Genomic DNA, 19,609 nt, shown 5'->3' on the forward strand with positions numbered 1-19,609 from the left:
CGGAGAGCAGTTTACCTGAAACAAGGACCAAGAACATGCTGCTATTTAAAGGCGATTACATCTTCATATCTTTCAAGGGTTAAACAGCGGTAGCAAGCTGCAGCACACGTGGGGTCTGTGGGCCCAGTTCTCTACGGCTGCAGAGCAGATCGAGCGATCAGGACCCAAGTGGAGTCTAAAAGTGCCACCCGTGAGCCGCGTGAGCTGCCTCCGCCCGGCGGGGAGAGACCCCGCGACGGCACAGTTCACCAGCAAGCCCAGATACGACTGCAAAAGCGAGAGGGCATCACCTCTTCGGCAACAACAGCTCCAGCACAGCTCCTCAGAACAGAACGCAAAGTATTTTTTTCTTTAAAGAAAAAGGCCGGGGGAAACTGCAAAACGCCACAGAACAGCTACAGCAACAGCGTTGCGCCACGTTATTACCCACTGCCATTATAYGGAGCCAATTCCATAGCAACTTTTTTTCCACGGCTCGTCCCTATCTTACCTGATCTGTTGGGGAAGGACAAAAGCCTCATATATCACCAGCAATATATTAGCGTCTCTCGCACTGAGAAAGCAATCCCAGACTTGCCTGAAAATGAGTATTTTGCTCTGCGACCCATCATGCCTCAAAACACAGAAGCAACGAAACGTTTCAAATTACCACCCAGCTGGAAGGGGACTAATCTGCTGCCTCCCCGAGGACGTGAAAGCCTGTTATGAAACTTCAGCAGATTTCTTTGAAAATATAAACAGGATAAAACAATCAAACGCTTTAACCTGTAACTATGAGCCCGATAACGTTAAAGCTAAGATCCGTCAAATCAATGAAAAATGAGAATGTTTTCTGTCAATAACGCAAGCTGCATAAGTTTGCAATTACTTTTCCTCCTCTGCCAGGCGAGTTTTAGAATTACAGGAAATTTTACATTCTGTTAGTCCTGGGGATGTCAAGGTGTGTCCCACGATACGGGCGACACATATTCCTGATATGAAAAATCTATAAAAAACAAACCAAAAAAAAAACACCCCTCCAAAACACCCCAAACCAAACCGAACCCCCCTCTTATGAACCCCAGCCCACCAGCAGAGGTTACCGTCCCCTTCCTTTAGAAGGACCACTCGCTTTGGGACGGAAGCCTCGGCGGGGCTGGGGCGCAGCAGCGCTCCCCAGCGCGCCCCTGCTGCTCCCCCCCGTGATCGCCACGCGGATGGCCGTCTCGCAGCCCTGCATCTGCTGGGTCTGAACACGGTCTGCAGCTAAGGTGCTTTTTCATGTGTTCAGTGAGGACTGCCCGTTTGCAGTTTTCCCTTGTTTAAGCGTGATGAAGGCCTTCAAGTAACAGATTATTTATATTACTTTCAAAAATCTGTTAAGGGTTTTTTTTTAAGGTACAGTTTTAAAATTAGAACAATCTGCTCCTGTGTGTGTAGTTGGTGACATAGCACATTTATTGGTGGGCAAACTGTAACAAAAATCGATGACAATTTTTGGCATTAAATGAAGCTAAATTTTATCTGAAAACATATCCAGATAAAATGGAAAAGGATTGCACGTCATGGTATGCGTTAGCTTTCAAATACCTGACTTCACTTCTTGATGCTCACAAAAAAATATCTTTAACCTGAATTACACCATCTTCTCCGAACCTTTTTTGATATTTTCAGGAAACTAGAAGCATTCTGGAAGGGTTGAAACTAGACAAAAGCTGGATATGGATTGTTTGTACGAGGAATTTTGTATACGGAGAGATTCAGTGGCAGGAATGTGCATGTTTCAGGAAGCGCCTAGTGTTCTATCATTAAATGCTGCTTCTTTCAGTTTTTTAAAACCTGTGAAATGTATTATGTTTATTCCTACCTCAGATGCGACAGCGGAAAGAACATTTTCCTTGTATAAACAGATTTGGATAGATTACAGAAACATAAAGTTCACAGAGTCTGCTCAGCCCTGACTGCAAATTAATTTCAGCCCTGCACGTAAAGAGTGTTGAGAGCTTTACAAATTGATTTAAAACACCATTAAAACATATTGAAAAAACTTGAAATTGGAAGAGCTGCTATCTACAGGAATAAAAGAAAGCTTAACGTGATTTGATTATATATTTGAGAGCGCTAGAAATGCGTTTCCCTAACCACGTTTCAAGACATTGTTCTGAAATCAATTCCGTTCCTAGCATTAAAATTGTCTTCAAATTTACTGTTGTCCGGACCACAAAATCCCTCATTCCCACGGTGTGCTGCRACTCTGCGCGCTCACGAGCTCTCGACGCTTCTGCAGAGGGTTCCCCAGCTCCAGAATTTTGTGGGCATCCCTCAGTTTTGCCCGAACACGAGGCCGCTCCTCCTGGCTCCCTCCACCCCCTTGGCGACCCTCCTCTCTGCTCCCTCCGAAATGCTCCCTCCAAGCSCCCCGTGTCCCCGTCCTTTGCGCAAAACTTCCCTTCCCTTCCCCTTCCCCGCAGCAATACGGGTGCCGATCGTGCCCCGACAGTCCCCCGGGGACGTGGACGTCGGCGCGCCGTGGGCGGCCGCCGGCTGGCGCGTCCCAGCCCCACCGGCGAAGCACAGCACATCGGGATTGCAACGGAGCATCGAAGGACAAGACGGCTACAGCGCTGCCTCTCTCCGCGAGCGGCTCCCAAGGGACGTGGCGCTGGCCGTGCCGCGCAGCCCCGACGCCGGCGACAGCCGCGGGGCCGCCGGGAGCCCGCCACCCGCCTGCGCTCGCGCCCTCGCGGGCGACGCCGGCGGCAGGATACCGCGCCGGATGAGGCTCCTGCGCCGAGCTCCACCCTGCGGGACGCAAAACCAGAAACCAGAGCACGTTTCCCCCAGAGGCAGGGACAACCCTCGCCTGGTGCCTCCTGCCCGACCCCGCACACGGCGGGTCTGGTCCTTCCGACGTAGTTAGCCAGTCCCCACGCTGCCAGTGCACAAATCCAGCTGTTCTGCCCAGAACGTGCTCCTAGAGGTGGGCTGCAGAGGGAGGCTTCCAGCAGGAAACCCCATGCGTGGTATTTATTGGCTCTCGTACCTCCTGGGAGCCAGTGCTGCAAGCACACTGGTAACCTTACAGTGTCGGTTGATACAGTGAGTCACGGCTGCTGGCCTGCTTTCTGACTGCTCGCACAGCACCAGTTGTTTCCTGTTGCACACAGCCTCGTATCAGACTMGAAAAAACATCACCAGAAAAAAAAAAAAAAGCGCTAGATGTTCACTTGATACCAAGCAGTACTTCCAGGGCATCCATAATTTTCACTGAGTAAGTAGGATCAGACCCTCCCTTTGCAACAAATGGTAAATATAAATAATTCTAAAAAATCCCTTGCAGCAATGGTGGGTTTCAGCACAAACACAAGCAGCGCTCACAGAAACGACAATCTGGCCCTAGAGCTGCAAAATGAACGTCTCCCACATTTACCCGTGGAGCAAAGTGCAGGAAGACGCATGCAAACTGCRTCTTTCTATCATGGAGTCAGGCAGCTGGGACCGCGCAGGAARCTGAAGCGGAGAGAAAAAGGCAGTAACTTTAAGAATAGTAATGTTTTCCATACCATAATAYGGTTTCTTAGGCGGCGTGAGAAGAAGGCAGCTTTCTGTGATTCCTTCTCACAACAGGGTGTCCCATGGAAATTGCCAAGCCCTGGAGCTGGGCAGTTTGGCCCCAAGCAAAAAAAGTTTATAAAGAAAAAAAAGGAGGAGACTTGAGCATGTACCATGCAAAGCATGGTCTTCGTGGTCTTCACTGCGCTCTGAAGTGGAGGATACCTGCGCCTGGTTCAGCTTCTGGATCCCAAAATGGAAATGCTGCATGACTGAGCTAAAGCATCAGAGCATGGCCATGGGAAGCACTGGGGGGCTGGGCAGAACTTCCTAAAATTTGGAGAGAGCCAGAGGCCAGACTGTGCCACACAAGCAGGGGTGTGCAGGGCGGATAGAGCACACGAGCTGTCCGGCACACCGAGCTCCCAAAGCCTGCCCTGCGTTGCCCCAGGTTCACAGGGAGGCTTCACCTTTAGCGACCAGTTCAGAGCTGCCCCCATAACCACCAGGTTGGCTCTCTCCAGGGGCTTTACCACGGGCATCTTTGGTGACAGACCCATTTTTGCAGTGCTGCCATACGTCCACCAGAATATCTCCCCCGCTCCTCAGTCAAGTAAGGGCTTGATCCTGCAAGCCCGACCTGTGCAGTGTTATCTGATAGACTGTGAGCATAAACTGAGATGCGATCTAGCTGCCACTGAGCAATGATTGATTGCACAGCAGCTAGATTGCTGAACAGCCATCAGATAACACTAGTTGTGAACCCTTATTTGAGATGAACCAGAACCTAGCGAGCTCAAACTCCACAGGTTAAGAGCAATCCCCRCACTATCCTGTACCCGTCCATTTTCCCTGACCAGCCAGCTCCAGCATCTTCTCCCTTCTCGACACCTTTCAAGCATCCTCAGTGGGTGCTGTTTATAGGGAWCTTTGCAAATTTATCCCAGTCCTCAGCGGACCTAGCTCTCTCCTCACTCAGGAGGCAGGTTATATTCTTCACGGTGACCTTTTGAAATTACAGTATACAAAGGCAACACAGGGTAAAGCATTAGGCAAAGGCGGCACCACAGGTTTAGTTTTCAATAGCAGCTTTTGACCGCAGCACCCACTCACGCTGAACAGGCGTGAGCTGCGATGGGAATCTCCTTTTCTAACTTCAGCCTGCCAAGACGGTGGCATCGAGTCTAAAGGGTTCTCCGGGTTCCTTGGTCAATGGAGAGAGACAGGACCTGCCAAGGGCAATTCAGCCCACTCAGGTCAGAAACCTATTTCTTCACTGCTGACTACCGAGGTACAACTCAGCTTTGACCAGATGTGACAGTTTTCACTACGCAGCTAAGATTAGGAGACACAAATACCAGTGCGAGTGCTATTGCTTGGAGTACACGGTGATATCCCTGACAACCGTCAGGCAAGACCCCCCAAAGGAARGATGGGCTGAAAGCTAAGCTAAGACTTGCCTGGGACTTGGCAGACCCATGTCCAAGGCACCAAATATCGCACCTATCTRATCTTGGCAAAGTTAATGAGATGTTATCTTGGGACAGCTATTTCAAATAATTTTTGGTAACCAAATCCTCCTTCATACACTGGGACTCAGCTCCCCTGTTTGTAAAGCGGGAACAAGAGCGCTTCCCGTCCTTGAGGAGACGCTACCATCACAAGAGACTCAGCCTGTGCAGGGTGAGGAGCGTATCAATGCCTCGGACAGATGTATAACCGAGGCGCTTTAAGGGGCAGTGCAGGGACGTTTCGCCTCCTGTGAATCTGGGTGGCAAGAACTGGCCATAGATGCCTGGCTTAGAAAGACGGTCATGTTACGTGCTTAATTTGACCTTGTGGTTCCCAAGGACTCCTTGGCTGCCCCAACCCTCTTTGCGCAATCACCGTCACGCTCATCCAGTTCCCAAACTTTCACCAAGTCTGCACTAATTACGCCTCCCCATTGGAGCACGGGAACATCACACTYGTTTCTACGGAGAAGAGAGTGGAAGCAGCCCAGCTGTGGCTTGCCGCAGACAGGCAGGTAGCAGCCAGGCTGAGAGGGGAGCAGCCGATTTCCAGCCTTACCCAGGAGCAGCCGGTCCCCAGCCCAGTGGCCCTGCTCCTGGGCTGTGTCGTTGCTGTACGGCTTTTGCTCTCCTCCTGTCTCAGCCCACAGTGTTTTATTACAGCGAGAGACTGCAGGCTAACAGAGATATCTTGATGACTAATTTTTCTCAACCTAAGGACAAAGTTCTCTATTTGCTGTAACAGACCCTGCGTTTCAAGTGCTTCTGGTTACTCCTCCCCCCTTCCTTAAATACGTTTTCATCAGCAGGATGTGAGTTTGATTCATCCAAGCCATGGATCTGTTTGCCTATGTTCTGAAGTCTCCGGCAGTGGAAGAACAAAATTCAGCAGTCTCAGAAGAGAAGGGGAAAAGAAGAGATACTTGTATTAAAAAAAGATGTCTATGACTGTAAGAACTACGGACTGGTATGTTTTGGGGTGAACCTCATATTTGCCCAGTTTGATTCCAGATACGGCAGGCAAGAAGGGTTGCAGCCCGGCTATGCTGACCACTGCACAGCTACTGCGGATGCAGAAACCCAGCGGCTGACCATGTGGCATGCCACAAAATGCTGGAGGGACGTATGCAAATAACTTTTTCTTCAGTCTGAATGCAAAAATATTCACCTCTCCTACTACCACCTGGCCACCTGTGCTGAAACAGTTAGTTAATTTAACCATGCAAAAAATGGCATGAAGTGAGTAAATATTCCACCAGCGCCAGGCCAGGCTCTCATTAGAAAAGGAAAAGGAAACCTACCCCCAATACTCAGAAAATGTAAACCAGCTTACAGCTTTGAAGGTGAAAAAGCTCGACAGAGCGGCAGAGGGAGAACTGCCATTCGGTGTCACGGGTGCTGTGTAGCTGTGATATTACACATTTTCTGAACCTGCTGCCATCACACAAAAAAAGTCTGACAGACAACAGCCCTGATCTGGGCAGGAAGACAACTTTGTTCGCTTCAGGAAGGAACGCTGCGCAGGCCAAAAAAAGCGTCAGATCAGGGCCCAAATTTGAAACTAATGTAGGCTAATCTCAGGATTTAGTACTGCGCCTCTCCTATGTCTTTTTTTTTTTTTTTTTTTTTTAAGCCAGAAATGAGAAGCATCTACTGGTTGCTCTATTAATTTAACAGCTGTACTAACTCCACTGGATGAGTAGACTCTTTCCTTTCTAGTGGATTTTTTTAACAGTCAAACCCCTTCCTATTCAACCACTTTTACAGCCTTGCACAGGAGAAGTGTTCTTTTCAAAATCTGATTTTCTAATACACATGAAGTAGTTTTTGTTTTATCCAAAGGTCAACAGACAGGCGTCCAAAAATGTCTGGCCCAGCTGGAGCAAGGTACCAAGAAGAGCAGCCAACGACGTGCAGCTGTTTTGCTCGAAGCCTCAATTACAGCTCTCGCTGTGTCTCTCTCTTGCTGGAAGGAGCCAGCCCCCTTCCGCCCCTCCCAGAGACCTGGAACAGCGCGGAGCAAAACGGGAGCTGCCCTGTCTTCAAAGCGTGAATTAACAGTACACTTTATTTAGCCTGCTCCTGATACGCAGCCTATAACTCCTGGCAACCCCGACGTACAAAGGTGTGCTCCTACGGTCCCTCTGCATCCTGCAAGGTGGCTGCTAGAGAAATCCCTTGCAATCGGACCACGGCTCCCTAGAGAACCTCATAAAATAGTTGGGGTGTACCTCTAGTGGATCGTCCTTCCTTAGGAAATCCAGTGGATTTCAAAAGATTACATTCAGAAAGAACCCCTGGAGTCCTAATATCACAGTGTGGCCTCAGTGGCAGAAATCTCTACGAAGAGCCGGGAGGTGAGGAGGAGGAGGAGGAGATGTGTGTGGTGGGCAGAGCCCGAGCACACCGACAGCAGTTTGAGTCCCCGGACTGCACTCCAATTGCTTTGCTTTCAGCGGCAGGAGAACGAGATCATGCTCTCTGCTTGTTCGAAAGCACTGACCCGGCGTTAGGGCTGCCCACTGCAAGAGCAGGGAGAAGGACTGATCTGTCCCGGCTGTGGCTCTTTGATCTGCGGGCAAATGGAATGGGTGTGCATAGAAAGCCCTTTGCCACAGCAGAAACAACTGCAGACCTGGTACCCGCTGCTCGAGTGAAGGGAAGGAAACTCACATCTTCCCAAAACTACATGCCAAATCTGCACCACACCTTCGCTGGCTGCCCCGGGAGCAGCCTGCAGCCCAGCGCGCTCCGGAGAGCTGACTGTGCTCAGACGCATTGCCCTGAAGTCAGCTTTCAAACCCGCTTGTAGCCTGTGACGTCTGCGCCCTTCTAGCAAAGACTGCAGGCCAGGCTGCCTGCTCGGCATCGTGCCCGTGACGGGGCGGCGGGGCGGCTGGGGACCACGGGGGTGCTCAGGGCTCGCCCAGACTGCTGGGACCCATCCGGGCACGCGACACGTGCGGCAGAGCCTGGAGCGCAGGCCACGCTTCTCCGCTTGTGTCCCAGCTGCTCTGCCCCAAGTCCGGCTTCTGGGAGCTCTCCAGAGGGTTTGCAGGGGGGACAGTAGGATCTGGCCTTGGGGCTACTCTCAGTAGTCTTAGTAAATAGAACAGACTACAGAGAGACCTCTCGGGGAGGGTGACGCTATCAGGCTGTGCAGGTGTAGTAGTGTTGTGTGCACTACGCGAAGGCTGGACTGTGCCTATATGTATATGTGTGTGTGTATTACGTTCTCGCGGCATCGTGTCCCACTGCAGGGAACTGCGAGGACTTCTGGAGGCCTAGGAAGGGCTGTTATGTTTGGGCCAGCGCTGAGCCATCTGGACCGATGACACACAGCTGGGGATGGGTTCTGGCTGGTGGGTGAGCACAGGCTCCCTACTGGGTCTGCAAAGTCTGTAGCCGAGTCTGCAGGTAAACTCTGGCCTTCCCTTTTGTATGATCATCTCTGTGCTTGTTTCCTAAAAGACAAAGCAGCTGCCAAACTCATAGCCAAACCCATCTGGAGTTAGGGCTCCACAAGTTCATTTCCTCATCGCAGCACCAGCGCAAAGAGCAAGGACACGATTAGCAGGGTCTGGCTCCCATCCTGGCTCTGTTGGGAAGCTGCGGGGACTTGGTAGTTGCACCCATTCCCTCGGCCTCAGGTCTCTCCAGTGCTCTCCCTGACTTGGGTCTTTCACTTGTGAGTTTTCCGGCCCAATACGACCCTAATCTCAGCAGTTACTTAAAAGTACTGTAAATACAAAAAAACACTACATCGCCTTCCAGACACCTGTCTTACCATCACAACACATCATCACAYCAGCACAATATGCCAAAACATGTTATTTGGGACAACAAGGGATACAACAGATGATGGGGAAAAAGTCAACCACTACTGCTAAAAGCTTGCAGCGCATGGTGTGGAGATGTTTGACCGGCCCTGCGCGGAGCCAGGTCAGAACGACAGGGGTTATTCGCTCCAGCTCAGTGCTGGCCCCAAGCTAGCAGTCTACAGAGCCAGCTCTGGTTCCACTCCGGGGCATTGCCTGGTGCTCTGGGAGGAGGATTAGTGGTGGTGGTGTGCTACGCTAATGCATACAGACCCAGGTCAAGTCTGGCATCGTGTCCCGCTGCCGGTTCCTCCTCGGAAACAGAAGTGGTGTGGCGAGCGAGGCACAGCTATCTGAACGGCTCAGGGAAACCAGCTGCAGCTGGCCAGGCCAACTGGGATGCCACGCCGATGCTGGCGGCTGGGCCCCGGGCACACAGGCCCCTGGAGCGCAGCGCTGAGAGCCTGCAATTGGCCTCGCTGGCAATACAGCTGTATTTTGTGCAAAACTGCATCAGAGCAGGGCTCCCAGGGACGGCCAGGGCCAAAGCTGGCTCTCTAGGGAGCCGGGCTGGGTGTCTGCACCCAGGACACACAATCCACAGTTCTTATCAACAGCCCATGGCTGAAAGAAAGCTGCCAGCACTCAACCAGCCTCACTAATCTGATCACTCTAATTTCAGATACGCGGTCTCTTTGGCGCAGATCTCAGAGAAAAATTGATGCCCCTGGAGCATATAAAGAATACACAAATGACATGGTGTATGTGAGCTCTGCATATGAGATACGCATGGAGTCAGTAGAAATTGCTGTTTCTCGTGTGGGAAGCTGCTTGTYGATGGACTAGGAAAGGATGACTGCAAGTCCTCTCTGAATTGCTGCACTGGCCGTGCTAACAGGGTGGGTGGGCTACAGCCCCCACTGCTCCCTAATAAATCCATGCCCACTTGTAGGAGTTGTAAGAGAGTTGCAATGTCTGCCCCCCAAAATTTCATGATCTAGATTGAGGAGACAAGGGCTGAGCAAGGGCACGGAAAGGGGAAGTGGCTTGTTCCGGATCCCATAGCGGAACAGGAATAAAAAGAAGGTCTGAAACTCTTTCTCTCAATCCTGGTGCCTCCAGGATCCTGCGACCACAATTCACTTTGCCTTCTCTGGGTGTAGGTAAATTGTGCCATGATTTGGGGTTGAAAATATCTGCAAGCACTGATAAAAAGCTGACTTAAAGGTATTCCCTGGGCTGAGGCTCTCAGTTACATATAAAACGTGGCAGTGCCTCTGAATTGAAGGCAGACAAATTAAGGGGTGTGCTGAGGCAGGGGGCTCCAGCACTGGCCTGGAGACAAGCGCTGTGCTGGCTGGGTGCACTGGTTGAATTCCGCATACCTTCGTCTCCTAGTGTTAGTTTCAGCTATTTGAAAAAATGCAGCGAGCAATCTCAAGTGCATTTCTGCGGGACCGAATGGGTTGCAGCGTGGCTTACCTGGACAATTAGCTTATTTTCTTTATCGGGCAGAATCCGATAGGTGTAAACGCAGTTCCGGAAGCTGGAACAGATCAGAAAAAGGTGGTTAAGACCATCTCCAGAAGGGAATTGCATGATGACACCCCTGCCTGTGAGAGAAGGTAGTGGAAGACCCCAAGACAGATGGATGGGTTCATGCACAAGGGTTTAAACATTTCTTTCCATTTCGCTGGTGTCTGTCAGCTAACACAAACCTGAAGTGTTCACGGTCACTGAGAAATGTTTGCAGATGTCACTGCAAAAAGTGATACCAGAATCAGCCTCAGAGTGAGTTATTCAACTCTTCTTCTGGCCGGAAGGAAAGAAAACACCAAATGGCTCTAGCTGTCAGTAGAGTGGGCGTCTCAGGAAGGAATGAAAAAGCAGAATTTCAAAAGACACTGGGCCAAAATCAGCAATGAATGAGTAAATCGAAGGGCTAGTAGATGCATTGACTTGTACTGGAAAAAACAAATAATAGATTTCAGCTAAATCACAATAATACACTTGACTGTTAGGCACACTTTCATGCACAAGATCTAAACAGCAGGCATAAATTAAAACCGACCGCACTATCCTGGTGCAGATGCACATGGTATATGTGTGTCTGTAGATCAGCCATAAGTAACATTTTGTCCCAGTTAAATGCAATCAGACTCTTATTCAAGGGAGGTGGGAGGGTGACTTTTGCCCAGTGAAGAGCCACATTAACATGCAGCAGCCCAAGGGCAAGGAAGGGAAGCCTGAGCGGTGCAGTAATGTGCTGAGCACGACCTTCCTCAGCAGCTGCTGAGCTTTGTGGAACTTGCCCAAGAAGTGCTGGCTGAAAAAATGCATTTTTACGTTTTTCCCCAGTGAACAACAGATTGATCAAACCTCTCAAGTCACCTGCAAAGCACTCTGTTAAAGCACTCTTGGCGATACGGCTTTAAGCCAAGAAACGACGCTGGTGTCGACCCCTTCCTCTCAAAGCAAAAACTGGAATCCAGTCTCAGAGCTTCCCTGACTGCAGCAGGAGCCCTGCACTACCTGTGGGATTGCCATGAAACGCGCGCCGAGGTCAGCCCTCCCGCCGGGGAGAAATAAAACACCCTGGTCTCTTTTGTGATCATGCTGTGAGTCTGTTCATCACAAGCCCTTCTGGATCGCACATACCACGCAGGAGATCTGAGGTAACCTTACCCGGGGAGTCACAAAGAGCAATTGGAAACGAAAGGAGATTACTCATACATCATAGCTGAGTTTTTCCAAGGTTGTCTGGAGGATTTTGTCATACATCCGTATGAACCTCAATCTTTCTGATGACATTAACGCAAAGGGCTCAGAAGAATTACAACCRCTCCCAGACCTCAGTACCACCTCGGTAACTGATCCAAGACCATTCCATACGCACCTATTCACGCATGTGCGGAGCTGCTACTGCAAGACAGCCAGAGATGAGAGTCACGGGCCTGATCTCGAACCCTGTATGGCCACAGAGCTGCTAATTTCACTGAGTCGAGGGCAACCACCGCCAGATGAGGATATGCCCCGAGGAAGGGTATAGGTTTTGTTTTTATCTGTCAGCGCAGTTCTCTTACACCATTTCCTCCTGCTGATATGCAAACAGAGCCGAGCAGAACTGCTCATGCAGCTGACGGGAGAAAACTGGTGTGTGCGCGCGGAGATTATGAAACTGATAAACAAACCAGCTCGGTGGCTCTTGCGTCACGGGAGGACCCTCCAGGCACCTTCGCAGCGAGTCCCCYTCGCTCAGGCCTTGCCAGGCAGCTGTCGTAGCACCCGTAAGCAGGTTTGAGCCGAGGACGGGCAAGACCAATGGAAGAGCAGGCGAGGAAGGGCTGCTGGGCGAGACGGGAGCAGGGACGGGCGCCTTGCAGGATCCTCTTTAGCAGTCCCCTCGCGCCGGTGCATGTGGGTGGCGAGGGCTGTGGCTCTCACTCCGTTTCTGCCCTTAGGCTTTCTCTCCTCAGCATTTTGCCTGTCCCAATTACAGTCACATTCCAGGTCCTCCCTAAAAACTGGGTGCTSAGTTCACAAATGCAGAACCTTCATTCAGCCGGGCTGTGTGGGGGGCAAATACAACAGCTGCCTCACTTTAAACACGTCCCCAATTACTTTCTCCTGTCCCTGTCCTCTAAGCCAACAGAGGAGGAAGGGGGACGAGCTCTGGATTTTCTCTTCTCCTCTTGCAGGGTACGTACGCTCGTGCCCCGGTGATGAYGATGCAACGTGCAATGGGAGCGCCTGGAAGTCCTAACCACAGACGGGACTGCCACGCTGGGCTGCGTAAGGGCACGTTAGCGGGGCCGTCCCCGTCCCCCCCCCGGGGGCTGGGAATGGCCGCTCACAGGAGGCGCCCTCCGAGAGGGACCTCAAAGCTGTGGCCGGCCTTGCACCGCTGTTCATCCTGCAGGCCTTCACGCAGGAGCCACCAGCAGAAGATCCCGTGGAGGAGTGACACCGCTTCAGGCGCAGCATTTTGCAAAAGCCAGGCGGACTCTTTTTGACCTGAGGATCCAGGCGTTCCTCCCCAGGTGAGTTTGAGGGCCCGTTTCTAGCCCATAAACCAGCAAATCAAGCGGTCCAGGCACAGAAAAAGGAGGAGGAAAATGACACTGCTCCTTGCCTTTTATGGGGCAGTACGGCCAGCAGGGCAGAGGCCAGCCGTGCTGGGGGAGGAGCGTCCCCTCCGCACTCGCTGGCTGTTGCAGTGCCCTGCTAAGCCAAATGCTGCTGCTCTAAGTTTTAGAAAAAGAGGGGAGGCACCAGTAAAATGCCCTGCAAATGCACCTTCCTTGCTTGTCTATGTTTATACAAATCCTACTTTCCTAAAACGGCTCTGCAGGAAAATCTATATTTCGTTCTATAATATAAAAATGTTAATAATAAGCCCTTCTGCTGGATTTAGACTGATCTGCTTGATAATTATTAGAGCTTTGTAGAAAATGACACTTCCTTTTCAGAGCAAATTTCATGGTATTTTGTTTTCCTCCTCTACGCACATATTTTCTCCGTTTCAGTACAATCCTGGTCTGTGAAACAGCCTTTTGCAGTCAGGCTTTCAATTCCCCTCTCCTTTCTCGCATTCGCTGTCTCCAGCCAGCCCGTTTTTCAAAAAGAAGTGACTGAAGAGCTCAGACTTCAAACAGCTTCCAGTCGATAACAGGGCTGAAACGGATACGTCTCTGAGGAAGACTTCGGCTCCGGCAAAGCTGCGCATTTTGTCAAGGTGACGTTCAGAGGGAAAGACTTATTCACCGCCTTTAACCCTCGCTCTTCGCAGGCTGGCTGTAAAGCAGCACAGGCGGAGAGCTGGTTGTGTACTTCGACACGAGTTTGGGTGACTTTTCTCGGCCTGCAATTCACGCCAGGGCTTCCCGCCGCAGTTCCTGCCCCTCTTGGCTGGCAAGGCTGGGTGCTCCCGACTTCTTTAATTAAACCATTCATGGAAGCCACTTCAGAATGGATTTAAGAACACGACCTTTGGCTCCCGGCTCAGAAAATCCTGGTCATGATATTGTTTCTATTTCCTGATCCCATGTCTCCCAAGTCACAAAAGGCTTTCAAAGCTGGCTGCATAAACATTTRCAATGGAAAAACTTATGCAAATATGTGTTAGTAGACATTTTTACAGCACTTTCCCTTTCTACAAAATCCCCGCTGTCGCCCCATTAAAATATTTTATCTGTGTACCTGCTGGCTAAAAGGCAAATCAAAGGGGCTGTACAAGAAGCACTCGGTGGAAGCCGCAGTCTTTATTCCAGTAAAGCGTTCCCCGATCGGCAATGTGGACACGAAGCCTACGCAACACGACTGCCCCCCCTTCCTCCCGCCTGCCCTGGCTACTCGTCTGCAGCCGCCCTTCTTCGCTGCTCCCTCCGGAAGGACCAAACTCCTCCCTTGCGCACGTTACTACAAGCACCTGCACAAGCGGGCGCGGAGGCTCTCGCCACCCTGCGGACGCCCCCGGGCCCAGCCGCCGAGCCCGTGCAGCGCGACGCCCGGCTCCGCGGGGCAGCTGGCCAGCCCACGCTCTTCTGCATGAGACGTGCCCTCTGCAGCAGGCTCTGCTGTCACCAGAAGCCTGACCTCAGCGGTGAGCAGCGAGGCCAGAGTTAGAAACGGCAGCAGCACCTTCGCCACCGYGAGAAATACGCTTCCAGAAAGAAGCGACACTGAGAAACCTGCCTGTAATCGCAGTGGAGGCGTGAAATACATTTCATTAATCTGCTGCACCCCGGCAGCAGACGGAATCAGACAGGCGGAGCAGGGTCCCACCGAGGCTCTCCTGACCTCTTCCGAGGGGACGGGGACCGTGTTATCTCTCTGCAATCCAAAGCCAAGTGCCTCAAACTTCACCTCAGCTGCTGGCTTCAGTCTCCCCTGGCCCCGGCCGCTCCTGCCTCCGGGAATCACACCTGCTCCTCGCAAACCCAGGCCTGGAGGCCCTGCTCCCCGTGCCCAGCCCCAGCCCCAGCCCCGAACCGGGGGCCAGGGCTGCCAGCTTGTCCCTCCTCTCCATCTCCTGCCTGACAGTATTTCCCCCGCGAGCCACATCAGTGGGGCAGGTGGAATCACCGTCGCACCAGGCCAGGGACTACTGCAAGCCCCTCATGGGGTGGGACACAGCGCTGTACAGGCTGGTGGGCCACACGCACGCCGAACCGGAGCGAGAAAGTGCCTGGGAAGGTACCAAGCTCAGCACTTTGGTTGTTAGAAGCAAATAGCCAAGCTGCTAACAGGCTCACAGAGGTCAAGAGCTTATTTTCTCTCCCCCTCTCTCTGAGCGCAACAACAGTATCTTGGATCATCGTCTCCTTCAGAAGCAGGGGCGAGACTGGGGTGGTTTATTCTATTACAGCAGTAAATACATGGGCCTGCTCCCAACCCTACCGTACGCTGTGGCCCAGCCGGCGTGCGCCGATGCGGGCTGCACCTCGCCGGTGGGCGCCGCGGCGCTTTGCTCCGCACCGGAGAGGACCTGGGGGCAGCTCCCCGCACGAGCGGGGACAAAAGCGTCCGCATGAAGCGCCGGGGTGAAAGCTGTACTTACAGCACGCAGAGCGCGTACGCCGAAGCAATCGACTCACTGGCCCGCACAAGGAAGCTGCCATCCTTGCCTACTTTGGAGAGCAGGTCCTCGGCCCTGGAGCGAGTAATGTTGCCGTGGTACCAGCACTGATCCATCGCTGGTGCCGGAGGAGACCTGAGTGCCAGTACAGGAGCTGCCAGAGCTGCCTGTGTGTCTGTGTGTAATGATCGAGCAGCTTCAGCTCACCAGCTTCCTGTTTCAATAGTACAGAGAGGGAAAGGAAACTCAGCCGCGGACAACTTCCTCAACTCAAGCAGCTCGCAGAGCGAGCGTGACATGTTTCTGCAGCCCCCGCTCTCCCTCTTCGTGCTGCAAGCGAAGTGAGCAGCAAGCCCTGCTTCCCTGCCTTTCCCTCCACCTTCCCGGCCTGACACCGCAGCAGAAGTCCCGGCTGGGGATCTGGTCTGCTCCCCGGCTGATTCAGTCCCACAGCCTTTGGTGGCCTCCTCTCCCATTTGCGATCTGTCACCAGACCCTTTGCGTTTCCACCTTTTTTCTGTCCGTCTTTCCTGCCCACTGCAGGTCTCCAGGGGGAATAAATAAATCCCACTCTGATCAGAAACACCCTGCGCATTAGGATCCTCAGCACCGACTGCCCCGTTCCTGCCTCGTGCAGTCCTCACATACAGCTAGGTGTGAGGAGGGGGCTTGAACGAACTGAATAAAACTACCGCCGTACGTTTCCACGCACGGGAACAGGCTCAGAGGCTGATTTGTCTGGGAGTTTGTGACCAAAGCTCCCTGACAGTTACTGTTAGGTGGATTTGAAAGTCTTTCCTAGTCTAAATCCCCAACGGCGGGACGGAGCAGAGTCACTCTGGCAGCCTGCGTCACAGAGGGGAGAACTGGGGACTTTCACTTCCCTTTTCTTCGTCTCTACATCTGCCCCTCGCCCGTGCTCCCTGCGGCATGCGCAGCGCTGCGTCGCCAAGGCCGCGCGGCGACGGCGGGCTTGCAGCCGGCGGGACGCCGCTACGGGGCACTGCCCGCACGGCCCGCGTGGGTGCCTCTCCGGGGCCTCCAACCACGGCGCGTTTGAGGGAAGCGCCTCTTCACAGCCACAGCTGAGCTGTGAGCAAAGGCAGCTGCCAGGCGGTGACTCTGCCTGGGACTCTGAGCACCGAGGGAGAGTCCCCAGGCAATGCAGACGCTTCTAGCCCCAGGCAAACCTCACCTCCCAGGGCCTGGGGAAGTGCTGCGGCCGTGGTGGTGCGTGGGTCACACCGGGGACAGCGGACTGCTGCCCCCCTGCAGCAAGGCAGGCGAGAGCAGCCTCAAAGCGGACGGGGAGAGCCTGGAACTTGGGATGGAGAGGTTGCACAAACCAGTACAGACCAACGTTCATCCCCGTCTGCCTTCCCGGTGCTTTCAGTTGTCCAAACATCTGCTCTGCAGCGTCCAGTTTAATTTCTGCTGCTGAGATTAAACTGCGGGCACCAGCATGACTGCAGAGTTCAGAATGCAAAATTGTGGGACCACTGTCGGACCCCGCTGAGTGGGCAGAGCTGCCACATGCAAGGCTTCCTGTCCATGCCGAGCAAGCACTGTCTGCAGGCCAAAATTAGCTCAGCTGGACCTGCACTAGAGCTTCACTCAGATCCACGCAGGGCTTTGGGAACCAAACTCCCATTGATTTAGGTGCCTAAATAGGAGTCAGATGCTGAAAGCCATGACAGAGCTCCACATGGACAGTAGCTGTAAGCTCTTGTAAGCTATGGCACGGTTGCAAATCCTATTCTCCACTGGGAAGAGTGCCTGGATGTGGCGAGGGGATTGTGTACCCACTTTGACAGCTTTGCCCTGCTGCAGTGTGCTGCTAACCTCACCTGTGACGTCTGACGCTTGCAGCGTAGCTGCAGCAGGAAGCAGAGCAGCTCTGAACGTCAAAGCACTGCTTGACCTCACATCACTCTCCATCTCTCCATGCAGCGGAGCCATATGTGGATGCAGAACGAACGGAGCTGCTGCACAAGGTAAGTACTGCTGGAATGAAACTGTCTTCGGAGAGCTTCTGCTGAGCTACAGCAAATTAACATAGGGTAGCAGAGGGGTACGAGCCTTGTTCAGACAGCTGAAAGACTGATTAGCTGGATGTTTAACACCTAACTCCTACCCATCCCTCCACAGGCTTCAGCATTTAGCAAGCTACTGCTATTTCCTTCAAATGTGTGAATCCTGTGCCCAGCGGCACAGAACTCCTCAACTTGGAGATATAAACAAGGGGACAGGATCCAGAYGTGTGATGATTGTGGCACTAAGATGCACAGGTTGGTTCTGCATGGATTTCTTGGTCCTAAAAGAAAGCACAGTACAGCTCCAGGTGCTCGAAAGATGAATCCCAAAGCACTAATATAAACAGCTGAGTGATCTCTAATGGCTCACACACAGCACCGCCTGAAAAGGAAACGGCGTCTGTTTTACTTCTCATGGAGCTAGCACGTGAAGTCTGCGACGCTGGGGAAAGACTGATCCCTTCATGGTCCTGAGCCATCTGCAGCCTGATTCCCAAAGCATAGCATGTACCTTACTCGGTCCTGCACGGAGACAAGAGGCTCTTCTCCAGCGGATACTTACACCACTCATTTTCTTTCCATCTGTGCCTGTGTCGGAGAAGGCCGGGGAGTAGATCTGAGAAAGAAGATATTAAGGGGGTTWTCTGGAGGGGAGCTACAACATTTGCCACAGAGGGGGAGTGCAGTTACCTGTGCCCTCAGTTACACACCAGGTGATACGGTGTAGACACTACAGATGTAGTGAGCACAACCCTAGRTTTCCACAAGGAAGAGGATATGCTTAGAATAGCATATACTGACATCCCACAGTTGGGACAAAGCACTGCGTAAGGGCTCCCCTCATAAAACAGAAGAATAATAGGTAAACCTGTCAGACAAATCCCAAGTAGACTCAACAGACTCTATTAGATAACCGYAGCAGCAGCAATATTTCAATTTACTTGAAAGAATGAGGCCACAGACAAAGAACTGGGACACATTTCAATGTTGGATAATCAAAAATTGCAGCCCTGGCAGCCTGTGGACAAATCAAACATTATTTTTCTCTGTGTTGGGATGTTAGTCTAAGTTGTCTCTAAGACATTGCAGTAAACATTTTTTATCTGAACTGGGTTTGCTACAGATGTCTAGGTAGTATTGTACCAGCTGGCTGTGAATTCACCAGCCTGCCAAGGGCCAGCAGATACATACTGTCGGCAGCATCGCTCAAGATGCACCAGGGTCACCCCAAACCCCACCGCACATCCAGCCTGCACAGCGTATCAGCAAGAGCACTGCCGGGCTCGGCCAGATGAAGAGTGCTCTAAGAGGCATTTTCACGTCATGAAACAGAAGYATGCCTGACAAGGGAAGTTAAATCTACAGGACAGCACTTAGCTATGCTGGAGTCTAAATATAGCATTCCCTCATCAGGCATCAGTAACAGGCTATTGGCCACAAAAGCGTATTTAGACTCTGGCCTRCATCAGAAGAGCAGATGAATAATACCCACAAAGTACTGGTTAGTGAGTGAGCTGCTYGGTGCTTTGCAGCTGCTCCAGCCCAGCGTGTTACTGACCTGCTGCTTGGGAAAGGCTTGGCAAATTACAGCCGTAGTTGTGCGGGCTGTAGGATCGCTTCGCTCCCTTCGTACGGCAGCTCCAGGTGCCCTGCAACAAACCTAGATGAGCGAGAAAAAATCAGGGACCCTCCTCCTTCATCAACAGAGCAAACACACACCACCTCCTTGGCGCTATTCCATACGTGCACATGTGCAGCATATAGCACACGGCAAACAAGCATGGACTGGCTCTTAAAGCAGAATCTTGTCCAGAGACATGGTTAAACCTTTCCTGGCTCCATCTGCTCTGAAGCGTCCCCCTCGGTGGCGATTCACTTCTGGTCACTCCCTTTATCTCCCAACAGTATAACACCTCCTTTCAGATCGCACCTCAGCCTCAGGAGAGGCTCGCTCTCACCGGAATTGGGGCTGTTTCCTTCAGAAACCTGCTGAAAATCTGTCTGCTTTGGAAAGCCTTCCAGCTTGAGCACTCTCACGCTACTCAGGGCTTGGCCAGGCCTCCTTCCTCTCGCATTTGCACCTTTGCAATTTGCTGGAAGCAGGGCAATGCTGTTTGCTAGAYGCACTGCCCCCCATGC

At 52.2% G+C, this 19,609-nt stretch overlaps 1 protein-coding gene across 2 annotated transcripts in view; it reads right to left on the reverse strand.

Moving 5' to 3' along the window:
• INPP5D (inositol polyphosphate-5-phosphatase D) overlaps positions 1 to 15,638 on the reverse strand; it is a 53,776-nt gene extending 38,138 nt beyond the window's left edge. For both annotated transcript variants that reach the window (XM_026080142.1, XM_026080141.1), the window contains exons 1-2: positions 15,420 to 15,638; positions 10,343 to 10,406 (exon numbers count right to left, since the gene is read on the reverse strand). In XM_026080142.1, coding sequence (XP_025935927.1) covers positions 10,343 to 10,406; positions 15,420 to 15,553 — 198 coding nt within the window. In that variant the 5' untranslated portion in view covers positions 15,554 to 15,638. The remainder of the gene's footprint in view (positions 1 to 10,342; positions 10,407 to 15,419) is intronic.
• Between the last annotated feature and the right edge of the window lie 3,971 nt (positions 15,639 to 19,609).

The sequence above is a fragment of the Apteryx rowi genome, unplaced genomic scaffold (genome assembly GCF_003343035.1).
Source record: "Apteryx rowi isolate R43461 unplaced genomic scaffold, aptRow1 scaffold_51, whole genome shotgun sequence".
NCBI classification, from domain to species: Eukaryota; Metazoa; Chordata; class Aves; order Apterygiformes; family Apterygidae; genus Apteryx; species Apteryx rowi.